This window comes from Podarcis tiliguerta, assembly GCF_965153285.1.
Source record: "Podarcis tiliguerta genome assembly, chromosome: 2".
In the NCBI taxonomy this organism is placed as follows: Eukaryota; Metazoa; Chordata; class Lepidosauria; order Squamata; family Lacertidae; genus Podarcis; species Podarcis tiliguerta.
This window is the reverse complement of record NC_139535.1, coordinates 73030038-73046133: the sequence shown is the minus strand read 5'-3', so window position 1 is coordinate 73046133 and position 16096 is coordinate 73030038. Positions and strand designations below refer to the sequence as shown.

The 16096-nt window shown below is 42.8% G+C and overlaps 1 protein-coding gene across 16 annotated transcripts in view; it reads left to right on the top strand.

The window, feature by feature from the left end:
• The window catches only part of SH3TC2 (SH3 domain and tetratricopeptide repeats 2), a 49077-nt gene extending 44714 nt beyond the window's left edge, over window positions 1-4363 (top strand). For 11 of the 16 annotated variants that reach the window (XR_014508751.1, XM_083430705.1, XM_083430710.1 and 8 more), the window contains one exon: window positions 322-4363. Coding sequence is in view for 10 of the 16 variants with exons in the window: in XM_083430705.1 (XP_083286831.1) it covers window positions 322-513 (192 nt within the window). In the remaining 6 variants the exon portion in view is untranslated. The remainder of the gene's footprint in view (window positions 1-321) is intronic. The other 5 variants (XR_014508750.1, XR_014508752.1, XR_014508753.1 and 2 more) reach the window with 1 other exon arrangement.
• Window positions 4364-16096: the final 11733 nt, after the last annotated feature.

The window sequence follows — 16096 nt, the reverse complement described above, 5'->3', positions numbered from 1 at the left end:
AGACCAGCGGAGAGGGGACAAGTGCTCCTTTGCCCACACCCACCCTGCGCAGAAAGCTTTCGCGCAGGCAACGGGGGAGGAGACTGGGCGTTAAGCAGCTTTTATGTTGGAAGCGGTTTAAGAAACGCCCACTGACGGATTCTGCCAGCGACTGAGGCAGCCACGGAATAGAGGCTGTCCTGTCAGAAAGGGTTCAACCATGCAACCTAGCCATGAGTAAAGGCAACTTACGAACAAGCAATCCCTAGAACCATTACAATACCCACAGTCAATCAAACTGGTTTCTCACCCCTCTAATTTTCCTCTCCCCTTTATCCTCAGGATGAACAAGATGCAGCTAACTACTTCCTCTTGGCCTTGGCTGCTGCCACTGAGCTTGATGACCAGGCTTGGGAATGCAAGATTCAGTCCAAGCTGGCACAAATATATCATGCTTCCCAGTCTGATAAGAGCCCAAGGGGGTGGACCACATATCGGGCCCGGTGGCTGAGCGAAGGAAGACGTGATGTATGACAAATCACCTTCTGGGACTCAAGAGCTCTCAGACCTCTGAACCAGAAGAAACGAAGCTCGTTTTTCTCACCTCACTGCCAAAGAGCTCTCAAGTGCCTCCTTGACTTTGAAGCGAAGGGGAGAAACACGTTCCGGCACTTCACTCTCCCTGTGTTTTGAAATTACTGATGAGAAAACCTTAATCTGTCAGGGGATGGATGCACTTTCTAATAGACTGACGCAAAGTGGATAAAAGCCAGGTCCCTTGTGTTTTTTATAGCCTAATATTTATCAGCAACACATACGAAGAGAAGACTTCCATCGAGACCTCATTTAATTAGATACACACTGTGAAGGTGTTGCTTAAAGTGCAAATTGAAAGCACAAGGTAGGATATAAACAAGAATTAGCTTGTGGAAACATAAGTTGGCCGGGCTTTGAAGTAGCTGGAGATGATCTCTGAAAAGATACAGCATGAGGATGTTCAACTTGTACCCATTCAACTTCAGTGCCAAAATGCAGAGTGCACTTTCACATTCCCTGCAAACCTTGAATGAGCCCTGAAAGATAGAAAGTTCACTTACAGGAACTTTTTGGGTTTTGTTTTTTTTTTTAAAAGGATTGTGTGTGTGTGTGTTTTAAGTTGTTGGCAATCTACGGTTATGTTTATTTCTGTTTTTCAGCTTTATCCTCAAGCAGTTTCTCTGTGCCGGTGTAAACTGCATCGGGACCACAAAGATATTCATAGCAAAAGACATAACGGCAGATAGCACCTTTAAAGAGAACATGTGCACGTGATGGGTAAAGGAGAAGACGATCAAAAGAGGGTTCAGGACACATTCTTCAGCCAAGCAACAAGCTGCCTTTGCAACTGAATTGAACCACAAGTGATGCCCCTAGCTCCATTCCATAGGAACCTGGGATGTGACCCACTATTGAGTCAGACCACTGGTCCAGCTATCTCAGTTTTATTGATACTGCCTGCAGCTCTCCAGGGTTCCCAGGCCAGATTGTTTCCCAGCCACCCCTAGAGATACCAGGTGTTGAACCTGGAACCTTCTGCATGCAAAGCATGTTCTCTGCTACCTTGACCTACATCCCCTCTCTTTCCCCCAGTTCGTTTCTTCCTACTCCAACATGAAGTCTGTGATGGAGGCACTAAGCTGTAGATTGTTTTGCCAGTTTTTCCCAGCCAGAAAACAAGGAAGGAGGTGGAGGTGGCACTGTAAGAGAGAAGTGGGTAGTGAGAGGAGCAAGATGGGTGGGCTTCGGCCAGCATTCATTTCATTGATTTGCTTGTCTTCTCAGTTCTTTTTTGAAGCTGGACTCGGAGTGCCGTGAATTCTTTCTGAACATTAAGTGCATCTTCTGCTTAAAGTTCTCAGTAGATCCTGAATTCTACAAATCACCTCAGGCCCGGGCTTGAATCTGGCTTTTTCTGTCTCCACATATTGCCACCATTACCTCTCTTTCCCAGGCCTACTCAAGTGCTCTTGCCTGGTTGGAATCCTTGAACTGCAATAATGTCTCTTGCTTCCCAAGATGGAGAGATGAAGTTGGGTGTGTGAGGAAACCTCTGACCTCCGTACAGTCCAGACCTACAAAAGTCACATCCATTTCCCTGCATCCTTTTGGGACTTGCTCCACCTGCCACTGCCAAGTGGCCCCCAGAAGGTTGCCCATGAGGGAATATGGCCCTTAGTATAAAAAATACCGCACCCCACCCCCTGTAGAGGGGCAGAGCCTGAGGAAGGTTAGTCTTAGAGAGGGACAAGGGCATGCACACTGAGCAGAAAGTCCTCCAACAGGGGGATATATTTCTCTGCCTTCTGAGTGAAATAGGGGCTCTGGCTACAGGATTCAATGAAGCCAAACCATGGCAACCTTGGCCTCAGAGTCAGGTCCTCAGAGAACCTAAGAAGAGCCTGCTGGATCAGACCAATGGCCCATCTAGTCCAGCATCCTGTTCTCACAGTGGCCAGCCAGATGCCTGTGGAAAGCCTGAAAGCAGGATCTGACACAAGAGCATACACTTCTCCTGTGGTTTCCAGCAACTGGTATTCAGAAGCATTCAGAGATTCTTTCCTGGCAACAGGGAAAGTGTGTCCTTTATTGTGCATGTAGTTGCCAAGTCTCTGCTGGACCTGGATCTGAGAGTAACTGTACCCTGTGTATCCAGAGATATGGAGTGTAGCATGAATTCCACAGGGAGGGAACGTTTCCATAGCTACACCCAGTAGGCCTCTGCTGCTTTACTGCTGCAATGCTTGCTCTGTTGCCTTCCGGCACTTTTGCCCGCTGGGTGCTCCCAGCCCCTTCCATTGAGGCTGAGATGATATACCCCATGTAGGAATGGCATGTTTATTTTTGGCAGGGCATGGAGCATTACTCGGGGGCAGCTTCAAGTGTTTGCAAGCTGTTCTTCACAGTCATCTGAGCTCAAATGAGCTTTTAAGTCTACTTGGAGATGCCACATGTTTACAGCAATCCTTCAGCCACATCAGAAATGCATAAAGTTCTGTGCATTCCAAGCTCTAAATCAGAAGTCTCTGTGCCTACAAATGTCAGGTTGTGGCAGGAGGCTGAATTCAGATGCCCTATTGTTTGATGCAGCGCAGCTAGTCTTAACATCGCGTTACGATTCTTTTCCTGTATAAAGCCACTTTTGAGAGGGTGGGGAAGAGAATTGTCTTTTCCATGGGATGTTGTGTTTGCACAGAGTGTCTCTGAACTCTTTCTCATGTTACGAAAAGCACAGATGAAAGTGAAGAGGTTCTTCCTCTGATGATAATAGAAGCTGGGATGATTTCCATGGAACTGGATGTTGGGAGGTTCAGAACAGACGAAAGGAAGTACTTCCTCACATGTTGCAGTGATATGGAATTCATTGCTATGAGATGCACCAGCCACCAATGCCGATGGTTTTAAAAGGGGGTTAGGCAAATTTGGGGATGGCAAGGCTCAGTGACTGTTAGCCACGTGGCTGTGTTCTCCGTCCTCTCAATACCAGCTGCTGGGGTGTGCAAGTAGGAAAAGTGCTATTGAGCTCAGGTCCTACTTGCAGGCTTCCCATAAGCAGCTTGTTGGCTACTGTGAAATGCTGCCCCAGATAGCCCTTTGGTCGGATGCAGCCACACTCTTCTTAAGTTCTTACGAAGTAAAAAATTCAGCTTCCCACCCCCTGGACCCATTTCAAAGGAGCTTGCACTTCTGCTGCACCAGGAGATGCTGAGGGAGCCCCCACATTTGGAGCAAGCAAGCCTCCCTATGGGGTAGATGCTATTCTCACAAGCCCCATGTAAAAAATAATATTGAATGAATGCAACATTGTGTGTGATAGTTCATCTCTGCTGGTAAATTCCTGAGGTGCTACCATGCCTGCCTGCTTTCTGCCTGAACATTTGAGTCTCTGCTAAGAAGCATGAGGGATATCAGGCCTCGCTGTCTTTATGACAGCCCCTAATTGCCTATAGCAGTAACTCTGAACTGTGCCAGTCACTGCAAACGGCTGATGTAGCCATCCAGGACATGCCTCAGAACAAATGTCACAGTGTCTAAATGTGAGGGGCAATACATCGTTATAGAGCAATGTGCTTTGCATGTAGAAAGCTCCAAGTTCTGTCCCTTGACATCTTCCATTAAGCAGACGTTGGGTCCTAAGACCTTGGAAAGCTACTGTCTGTTATCATTCTGGATTAGGTGGAGTAATGGGCTGCCTTGTTTTAAGGCAGCTTCATATGTTCATACATGTTTCTGGGTGTTGTACCGCTGGGCGTCTGCCAGCTTACAATGTACAGTTTTGCTTTTTCTTTGTGCTATATCCCATCTCACCGCTAGAGAGCAATAAGCAATAAAAATTACTTCCTGGTAATGATTATTTTTCAGTTGTTACTAAAAGCAAGAATCATTTTTTAAATCAAAAAGGGCACCTTAACCATCAGAACCTTTAAGATGCAGCTGTGTATATTTGAACGGACACAGTTAGAAGCAACTCTCTCCCAGAGGTGGTGTTTCTGCATAATTTCTAAACCCTAAACAGATCACAGATTCCTTCTCCCACTCCTCATTTGTGGAACAAATCAGTTAAGATGGCAAAGAACTGGGCTTCATTGCTTAAGGGAGAACCTTTAGAAATAATCCTGATAGGTTCAGCTTTTGTTAGATAGCATTTCTGATTATTATAGAGAAACACTAAAATTATGAAATAACATAGTGTGCTCTAAGAAGCCAGAAATTAACCTCCTGCTATAAAAATAATCTAGTAATACTTGCTATTCTTTGAAAAACACGCTCCTGGTTTAAAATTTTGCATCTGAATTAGTTTCTCTCGAACACACACACACAGCGAGGGAGTTAGTACTCTCACAGTGCACAGTCTGCCTGCTCCCACCCTTTCTACAGTCTTCTGAAAGTATACAATTGTTTAACACCCTGATAATCTTTTAGAGAATAGTGTAAAACGAACCATCTAAAGTGGTACCTCGGGTTAAGTACTTAATTCGTTCCGGAGGTCCGTCCTTAACCTGAAACTGTTCTTAACCTGAAGCAGCCCTTTAGCTAATGGGGCCTCCTGCTGCTGCCACGCCACCAGAGCATGATTTCTGTTGTCATACTGAAGCAAAGTTCTTAACCCAAAGTACTATTTCTGGGTTAGTGAGGTCTGTAACCTGAAGCGTCTGTAACCTGAAGTGTATGTAACCCGAGGTACCACTGTATGTGTAAATCATACAAAATGTGACAGGACCTTAATTTGGTTACCCACCCTTTCCTTAATAGCTTTTATTTTCATGTAGGCTCACGCTTTTGGACTCCTGATTCACAGCTTCTGAACCTTTGGAACTGGCAGTTTCCCTAATTGTTTACGTTGCCAGTACCTGAAACTTGTGACAAGAGCCTTCCAATCAAGTGGCAAGTTCTTGCTGCATTTCATAACATCTCTCAAATGTGAATTTCAAACATGCAACCCCATTCTAGGATTCTCTTGAATCATTTCTCTTGAAGCATTTCTCATCCCCATTGTTCTACCCGGACACTGAGGTCCAGTGCTGAGGGCCTTCTGGCGGTTCTCTCACTGTGAGCAGCTAAGTTATAGGGAACCAGCCAGTGGGCCTTCTCAGTAGTGGCGCCCTCCCTGTGGAACCCCCTCCCACCAGATGTCAAAGAGAACAACAACTACCAGACTTTTAGAAGACATCTGCAGGCAGCCCTGTTTAGGGAAGCTTTTAATGTTTGATGTATTACAGTATTTTAATATTTTTTTGGAAGCCGCCCAGAGTGGCTAGGGAAGCCCAGCCAGATGGGCGGGGTATAAATAATACATTATTATTATTATTATTATTATTATTATTATTATTATTATTATTTCCTTTAAGCCTTCCAGAGATTTGTAGCTTTCCCAGGAGGCCTTTCTCACTTCCCTTGGTAGTTCTAACGGGCACAAAGGAAAAGGAGTTGGGGGGAAAATACTGTATTCAGCATCGCTAACCAATGCACTCGCTGGGTAGGATGCATGAGACACTTTCTTAAGCATGTTTACTCAGAAGCAAGTCCCTTGGAATTAGATGAGACTTGCTTTCTAGCAGGACTGCTAGGATTGCAGCCCTCCACGATGTTTAAATACACTCTGGGCGACTGGAGACTGGCACACCTCCAGTAAAGTTAATGGATGCACACACCAGCTGAGAATGTGGCCCAAGAATCTTAACCTCATTTGGCCCCTTTAATTTGCAGCAAAGAATTCTACGCAGCCTGGGAAAAATCAATAACAGCACGAATCTCCACTTGGGAATATCTCACGTGGCATGAGTCTGCTTCCCTTTACAGATCTGGACTGCCTTCCTAGTGTGATCTGAGATTTTACCTCCCAGGGGTGGGGATCATAATGTTCAGCAGCTACTGCAGTTGCTTGAAAACAGAATGAATCCTAGATTGGACAGTCACTAAGAAATTGTGGAATATACGCTTGCTGATCCATGACTTCTCCACAGACTTTGGTGAGCGTGTGGCTGGTGACTTGGTTTCTCCAGCTGTCAGTTGCATGCCATCTCCCCTGCCCACAGTTTCCCAGTAGAAAATAAAATTAAAATGCTGTCTTGCATGGAAGAAGAAGCAATCATTACACTATTGCAGTGTTCAGCATGATTATTGTAGTTAGTAATCACTTGCAATGAGAAATGTCTTGATGAAATTGCTGATAATAGCAAGAAGCTGGTGCACAATGGAGGACTGGAAAATTGGACAGGCTGATTTGATGGACTGGAGAAAAGTAAATGCAAAGCTTTGTTTGCGAGGTCCAGAAAGCACTTTCATCATCTGCTGGGGGTTCATCAGCTGGAAATGGTAAATTATCATTATCATTTGTGTAATTGTTATTTATACCCTCCTTTTCTGTTCTTTATACTCAGAACAGCTTACAAAGAATACCACTGTGCAATAAAAATAAACAATTAAAACTACACCCCTGCAAATACTAAACTAGCATTCAGATAAGCTATCAATTAAAAGTAGAGCAATCAAAAGCCACAGTTCATAAAACACTAAAAGTTACAGGAAGAAAGCAATCCTGTTGACTTGATAGGTAACCACAGGGACCACAAATCCATCAATGTGATAAAAGCAAGCAGTGAAAATGAATGTAAATTTATTGAGTATTAGGAACTTCCAGTACGTTTTATCCACAGGTTGTTTAAATGCTCCAGTTTCTTTAGCAATAAAAAGAGAAACCACAAACCATTTAAATCTTTTTTCTTTTTAAATGCAGAAAACTAAATCTCTCTTCACAGTACAAATGTAAATGAAAGAGAAGAAACTGATAATAACTTGCATTCTTGTTAGCTGTTTGATTGCTGTGAATTCAAATAATACAATCTTTTTTCCTGGTAGGTAGGAAAAGTAACAGGGTGTGTGTGTTTGTCAGGGGGCATGAAAAAAGAAAGTGGGAAGGCAGGAGAGGAATTTTCTGTGTCACCTGGGCAAACAGCCATGTGAGATATTATGTCACAGCAGCTGTTGCTATGGGGGAGGGAATACAGTTATCATCAAAGCAATCCTGAAAGGCACCCCATATGTCATTACATTTTTATTCAGTGTTCATTTGTATAAATTTCAAAGGCTCCAGGAATATCAGTTCTAGGAGCTTTGCTTTCTGGGTCATCAATACTGGGTGGAAAGAGTCGGATTTCCAAGCCTGTGAAATCAGTAATCAGTAACTCAAGCTGTGCATAGAATCCAAGCCATGTGCCCCTTACTCTAGAGAAGCCACAGAACCAGAATATGATCAGTGACAACTGAATGCCTACAAATGTGCCAGTAGGGGTTAGTGCGAGGTTAAAGCTGTGCTTGATGTCTTCCCCAAAACCCATAAATTTATTTGCGGCTCAGATACCTATGTTAGATTAGGATCTACTTCCCCAAAAGGATAGACATCAGAGCAAATTCATTTGATCAATTGGGAAACGGACTGTCAAATTTATTATTTATAGATCTAAAGTGTTTTATCCCACACTTCAGTCGAAAAAGGAGTCCAACATAGCAAGTCATGAGGCAAGTTAAGCATTTTACAAGTAAGCTTCCCTAATTTCTTCTTTACCTATCTGTAGGAAAGCATGGAGCCTACTTTGAAACACAGAATGATTGGAAAACTTCATTCAACGGTCAGAAAAAAGTTTTTTACTATCTGTAAGTAATATACTGCAGTTCAGAGAGGACATGGACAAATTGGAAAGATTTGGGGAGGGGGAGCTACCAAGGAAAAAAAGCTAGAATTCAAACTATAGAAGGATCAGCTGAATAACCTCGGAATATTCAGCTCATAAAACAAATTACGGACTTGCTTCAGAAACTAAAGGGATAAGAAGCTGTATGCCTCCATGGGCAGTATCTATTTCATGTCAAGTCTATAGGCACATAAATATGCAATAGGCAGGAAGTCTTCATGCCCCTTCATAAACCTTTAATTAGCCCTTGACAAATTGGCACTTTCAAATATTTAACAGGATGTCAGGAAGAAATGGGTGCCTTATGTGCTGAAGAAAAGGACTATCATGAAAGGAATATAGATAATATAGAGGGGAAGTGTCAAAGAGGCCCTTAAGTGGTAGGACCTCCAGCTCACACAAATGCCTAAGTGCTGCCAATTCTCTCTCACACATACCAAACCAGCTTCAGTCCCACAGGCCATATTCAACAAAGTTCTAGAGGAGCCCTGGCTTTCCAGGAACCCAAACGGCTTCAGAAGTAAAGAAATGGCAGGAAATCTCTGATATGCAAGTGGAACACCATTCACATGCACCTGGATTCAACCCACTGCAAATGTTTGGAAGAATTTCGTCTCCTCATTGCCTTTCAGCAAAGGAACAGGCTCCCCAATTAGGTTCTGGAATATCCCTTTTTGTTGGTTTTCGAATGATCCCTGGCAGTATCAGAGAATTTTGGGGAAGAAGACATCCTGTCATGGAGCAGAATTTGGCCTCTATGTCCAGCTGGGCTTTCTCGCAATGCTGTGATATTATCGCTGGCCTGACTTCATCCTTCCCTGCTCTCTTATGCTCCATTGAGTTCCCTGGAGAGCCTCCTTGTCACAAAGCAGGAAGCAAGGACCGGAAACTTGGCAACAAAATTCTCCCTTCACAGGAGCGATAGGAAGCATCATAAGTGCCAACAATTCTTGTAAAACTGCTTAATAGCACTGAAGCTTGGGGGTGGGTGAGGACACAGTGCCGGCTGTCAGGAGACAATCCAGAAATGAGATGAAAAACACCAAAATTAGTGTCCAAATCTCAGAAACAAAACAGTGAGTTTGGCCCCAAACCAGTCTCAAGATAGCTCACTCTATCCCTGTTCAGTGAGAGAATGACGAGCTCACCAGTTGGGCACCAAAGGAGATATGTCTCCCTGCCCACTGACGTCATCGCTGACCTTTCTGAGAATAAATGTCTACCTCATTATTTTAAAGGGAAGACCAGTTTCTGGCTGGCTTGAACAAGCTGTGCAGATAGGGAAGCTACGTGGATTCATATTTCATTGGCCTGAATCCAAAAGGTCAGCCGCACAACATATGGAGCATCCAGTTCGGGGGCTTAATATTGTGAAAGAGTTGTTCCGGTATCACAAATGGGTTGTAGAACCATAGAACTGTAGAGTTGGAAGGGACCCCAAGGGTCATCTAGTCCAACCCCCTGCCATGTAGGTGTCACAGCTAAAGAATCCCTGACAGATGGTCATCCAATCATCATTTGGTGAATAACATCATAAAGATGCTTTGTTAAAAAAACACCCTGAGCAAGCAAAGTATAGGTATTCCATGGTAAGTGCCCAGTCTGTATGTTGTACTCCAGGATGACAATCTTGTACAAAAATGTGCACTACACAAAACATTTAATGGCATTAAGATGCAGAGCCTGCTGTTGGGAACAGAGTTAATATATTGATTGCAGTGGTTCCCTCTTAAGTGCCACTCACTGTGCTTTGGTGCCAAACTTGCAAGGGCCAAGAGGTCGGAACGTCGGCAGGCCTAGACAGGAGAATGGGACAAGCTGCCATCCCTTGATATCCCGTTTCCCTATCATCTGTGTTATGCAAGGGCCTCAGAAATAATTAGCAACTCATTATAAACATTTCCTGTGGCGCAGACTAGACGTCCGACTCACAGAACGCTTCTTGCAGGCATTCAATGTATTCCCTCAGCCAAGCCATCATTTTATTATTGTGACGGAGGGAAGCAAGGCCCACCCTCACCTTTCCCTTCAAGCCAGGTTGAGAGTCCTTGGCTCACATGAAAACAAATAAAGCATTAAAATCAGAGAACAAAGGCAAGGCCCAGTGCCAAAAATTACTGTAAACAGCATCTTTCCTTTCCCTCCCTCCAGTTACTGAGCATGTTGAACAATTCTCTTGCTATCCCAGAGAGGTCCACTGCTATCTCAGGGCCTACTCTTGTGGCTGCACTTGGATTGTTGTATTTTCAGGTTTTGGGAGCATCCAATGGTTTTTCTTCAGATGATAACTAGATACAGTGGTATCTCAGGTTAAGAACTTATTCCGTTCCGGAGGTCTGTTCTTAACCTGAAGCACCACTTTACCTAATGGGGCCTCCCGCTGCCACTGCACGATTTCTGTTCTCATCCTGAAACAAAGTTCTTAACCCGAGGTACTATTTCTGGGTTAGCTGAGTCTGTAACCTGAAGCGTCTGTAACCCGAGGTACCACTGTAAATACTTTCAGCTCAGGGATATAGCCAATGTGGTACCCTCCAAACATTGTGGGCTACAACTCCCATCAGCCTTAGTTAGCATGGTTGATGATCAGGGATGATGAGAGCTGTACCCTACAAACTCTGGAAGGCACTGTGTAGGTTACCTGGCTTTAGTTCATCAACTGGAGTTTCACTGTGTCTGCCTTAGAACAATTCCCCATGGCACTAGGATCAGCTATGGCAAACAATCACTAGACAATGAGCCAACATTTCTGAGGACATCAGAAGAGGCTTATCTTGGAACCTGCCTATCCCATTAGTTTTCATGGGATGAGCAGGATCCACAGCTGCATTTCATAGTTCTTCAAAAGCAAGGGTTGGATTCAGAAGAAAAGCTTTGGGCTTGCTACAGACATAAGGAGGAGTCGGTGGATGTCCTCCTGAAGGTCTGATCAACAGAGAGATGCTGTGAGACGCACATCACCCATGCTCCCTCCAGGTGGGCCAAATCAGAGAAACTCTTCTCTTCAAGGTTCTGTCTACAGGCTCTTAAGAGCATGTTCATCTTGATATTCACATTTAACAAGACAGCATTTGTCATACTCATAAAGCAGTAATTTTAAAAATTGATTCACTGTAACTTATGAAACATATCTCTTTCCAAGCCGCCACTCACCAACTCACCTTTAATTATGATTTTTATTTTCTGCTGTTGTATCAGGTTTCTTGAATAGTCAACGAGAACCACAGAGAATATATTGAGTACAGATTATTTGATTAACAAATAACATGCCTTTCGGTGCTAGTCTGAATATATTAGAACACCTGCTTAGCATAGTGTTTGTTACATAAACAAAAATGGATTGGACAAAGCCTTCTTTTATGCAATTTCCCTCTAAATGTCTGTTTTAATAGTTGCATTGGTATGCAACACAACCTCTGGGGGGAGAGATGAAAACAAGGATGTCAGCCACAGATGCTCACATTTTCATGATCTCAAATCACCTTTTGGGTGGTGTTTCTGTTGCCAGATCAGCCCCTAGATAGGAGGGCTGACAAATGTCCCAAATTCTAATAGTTTGTCTCACTTTTCAGGCTCCAGGCTCCTTGCAGCTAGAGGAGGTTGCTTTTCAAATCCCACTTCATGTTCTGCACAATCAATATTATTTACTTAATTAATTAATTGACAGCCTACCTGCATTCTGTGGCCACTAAGCATGCTCAGTCTGTCCACATTAATTGTTTTTTCCCTAAAGTACTTGTTGTTGTTGTTGCTGCTGCTGCTACTGCTGCACTTCTCCAAACTTTGGAGCTCACCTGAGCATGCAGATTCCCCTTGCTTGTGTGTGGAAGCTGCTGTTCGTTGACATAAGGACCAGCACTTGGAGAACTGAAATCGCTAATAGTATTAGTCTATATGATGATGGTCCTACAAAATGGGTCCTTGGATGACTAACCATATCCTTTGGTATTATAAAAATTCTTTTGTAGCTAATAGAAATAATGTATTTTTAACTATTTTCATTTAGATTGGTACGTGATTCCAGGATTGTTTTGAAAAAGTTAGATAGCTTGTGTTTCCTCATTTTTGTTATAAGGTGCCCCACCCCCACCCTGAAACACTAGCAGATTGTTTGCATTTTGTAAACGCATGCAGAAATGTAAAGGTGACATAAATATATCGTAAGTCTTGCTCATGAAATGTTAAGAAACTACATGTAAAGAAACATTTATGAGTGCATGATTAAGTAAAAATGCTTCCTTGACCTTCTCCCACCTGCTGATGCACTGAGGCCAACACTATACTGGAAGGCTGGCAGTAAAGCCATGTACTTTAACGGGGCTAGCTAAGTCTTCATAAAAACAATTGTTGTGCATACCAGTTTAGTAGTTTATAGATCCTACTAAAGGGCTGCCATCTTGGCATTTCCACCAATCCCAAGAAAGTCAGTCGCACTACTCTGGCCCAAGTGCCTTAATGACTGCAGCTGTAATTATCTTGCCACTTCCTGTCACTTTATGGTTTAATCACAGGTTGCTAATTAGCTAGAAAGCACCTGTCATACAGCAACAGTGAGCACAAAAGGATTGGAAGACCTTGGAACAGTTAAATTAGAGTGCATGGGTCTGATAAAGCAGGGCATATTAGAGTTTGCCAAACCTGCAATTTAGACATCTGTTGCTGTCATCATAGTCCTACGTATGGAGGCACAAAGATTTAAGATGGGCGCGGACCATGAGATAAGTTGTTTAAACCTGGTAAAACACTGTTTCTCGAAAGAAAGAAAGAAAGAAAGAAAGAAAGAAAGAAAGAAAGAAAGAAAGAAAGAAAGAAAAGCTAGCTTGGAAGGGACCTTCAAAATCACAATTCGTCCTCTGAATTCCATAAGTATAAACCACCCTGGCAGATACTCAGTTTATTGAGTTCTTATAATTCCTGATTCCCAGTCTGCTAGGGATATACTCATTGAAATTCCTGGAATCTAATTTATCCATCCTGAGACAGAGCATGCTAGCCCACTTTCTCTATATTACCATATTGTAGAGAAACATATCAAATTTTGTTCAAATCAGAAGGTATATACCGTATTCCTCTATCCATTAATCCAGTTTCACCATAAAAGAAATCTAAGCGGTAGGGGAATATGTCAGTTTAAATTTCTCTCAGTTTCTCATTTTTTCCCAGTTTTATGTGCTGTTCTCCATATTTCTACATCAGTCTGCATTTTTTGGTCATGAAAATGTTTCAGCATTTTTATACAAATTTATATATTACTGTACTCATTTTAATATGTACTTTTGTCCACTATACACATTTTTACAAAGCAATTTCCCTAATGTTATGCATTTGTGTGTGCCTATATCTGCATTTATATGTGCATTTTACCAAAGTATATCCATTTTTTGTACATATTAGTTGCTGAATGACTGTATTGCAAAATTCAGAGAATTGTGAATTTTTAAGTGTGTTTTGGTTCATGCATTGTTTCAGAAAATGTAAATTCTGTAGCTTTGTCTTCAAATGTGAATTGAATCAAATTTCTCCATTTCCCTAGTACAGTGGTACCTCGGGTTACATACGCTTCAGGTTACATACGCTTCAGGTTACACACTCTGCTAACCCAGAAATAGTGCTTCAGGTTAAGAACTTTGCTTCAGGATAAGAACAGAAATCGTGCTCCGGCGGCACGGCAGCAGTGGGAGGCCCCATTAGCTAAAGTGGTGCTTCAGGTTAAGAACAGTTTCAGGTTAAGAACGGACCTCTGGAACGAATTAAGTACTTAACCCGAGGTACCACTGTACAGGAATGGGTAACCTCAGACCAAGGGACTCAATGCAGCAGTCCAGGCTGCCACTTTCTAGCCCTCAGGCCTCTTCCTAGGTCAGGCACCCTGCTTAGCCACACATTCTTCTCCCTAAGCCACATCTACAACTTGGCACTCTTCTTCTGGCTGTTGTTGTTGTTGTTTTGTCTGGCGGGAATATGTCATTCAACCATGTTAATGCCTCTTGCTTGCCTGGTTAGAGGCAGGAGAGGGGCATGTGTTTAAGAAACTGTTTTTGTGTGGCTAAAATGTAACCTGCAGTCTAATGATATAATATTTGAATACTCTAGCTTTCCATCACCAGCAGAGATAACAAACAACAGTAACAATCCAAAACATCAATGTAAAAGAGTCTAGCTGTTCAGACACCTGCATAGAGTATATCTGTAAAGTTCAGCAACTTTATGTGCAAAATAATCACAATTGTTTAAATGACTAATTAATAAGGTGGGAAGGAACAATAAAAGAACATTTGAATTATTACATTACATAAAAGCCTTAAAATAGCCCTGCTAGATCAGGCCAAAGGCTTATCTGGTCCAGCATCTTATTCTCAAAATGGCCGACCAGAAGCGTAAGGGATAGGAAGCCTGCAAACAGGACCTGAGCACAACAGCAGCTTGCTCATTTTTCCACCCACTGTTGCCTTTGGTTTTGCCTACCACTGGCTTGTGGCATACCCGGAAGGATTTGCTCATGAAGGATGCAAGCTTCAGGCTGAAGAAAGGTCCCCTGTTCCAGACTGGAAACAGTTTAATTTACCTTTTAAACAGAAGCTTTACTTTACCTTTGGCTCTTAAAAAAAGCAGGTATTTCATAACTAGTAAAGCTATGGTGTGGTGTAGTATATCCAGGACTGGCTCACCCATGAGGTGAGAGGAAGCTACAGGATCCACAGGGGCAACAGATCTCAGTGCTGATATTTCTTTCCCCCTCCCTTGTTCCTATTGTAGATCTTCACTCCTTGGCAGGGAGGGGATGCCATTGTGTGGTTTGTCTCGGGAACCAAAATGTCTTGGGCTGGCCCTGAGTATCCCACATCCTTCTGTTGCAGGTGTGTAAAGCTCCTGCGTATTCTTCTTATTTAATTAAACTTGTCAGTCACTTGTTGCACAAAAATGGTCTCCAAGTGACTTACAAGTAAAATACATTACAATAGCATGTAGCACCTCCAGAAGTCATGTGGCACATTTACACAGAAACAAATATTATTGTACTAGTGATCATGTTTACCTCCTATTTAGACCCCTTGACTCAGCAGCACTGTGGCATGGGGTGCATAAATCTAGAACTAATTTGGGGAAATGCAACTGTGAATGCAAAATTCTTTGGATTCCACTTTAATTCTAATTGTCAACATCTAGTTGCATGCAGCAGCCCTGATTGGAGACGTGAGTCCTCAAAACATAAAAGGGACATAGTAACAGCTTCATGGGGTGGGGGTGGGGGGAGAGACATAGGAAGCTGGCTTATTGATCCAGCCAGCACTGTCAATATAGACTGGCAGTGCCGCATGAGGATTTATGATAGTGATCTCTCCCAGCCCTGTCTGGAGCTGCCAGATATTGAACCTGGGACATTTGGTGTATAAATCAGATGCTGCACCAACTAAGTTACATCCCTTCCCCAAACTAGTACAAATTAGCATCATGATGCAGGCGCTGGATTAAGTAAACATAGGGCTGCCATGCTGGGATTTCAAATTGAAATTTCTGGGTGAAATTTCCTAAACGCAGTGCTTTGTCCTGGATCTTTAGCAAGTCAATGGAAAATTCCTGTTCTTTTCTTTTGTCATAAAAAAGCTCGAAAACTTTTGAGTTCCTCAACAATTTTGGGGTGTCCTGGTTTTTACTTTTTGAAATATGGCACCCCTAGTAAACATCTACATTGAGGAATGTGGTACAGATGTATAGTTAGCTCATAATGTTTCAATTGCAGCAGTGACAGGGGAATGTGACTTCTTAACTTGTTATTGGGAGATCTTGTATCTCTCATGAAAAGACACACAAAAATGAATGGCCATAAATTCTGGCTTCGAAGTTTGTTCCTATTTTTCTTTATTGCACATAAATACCTAATAAAAGCT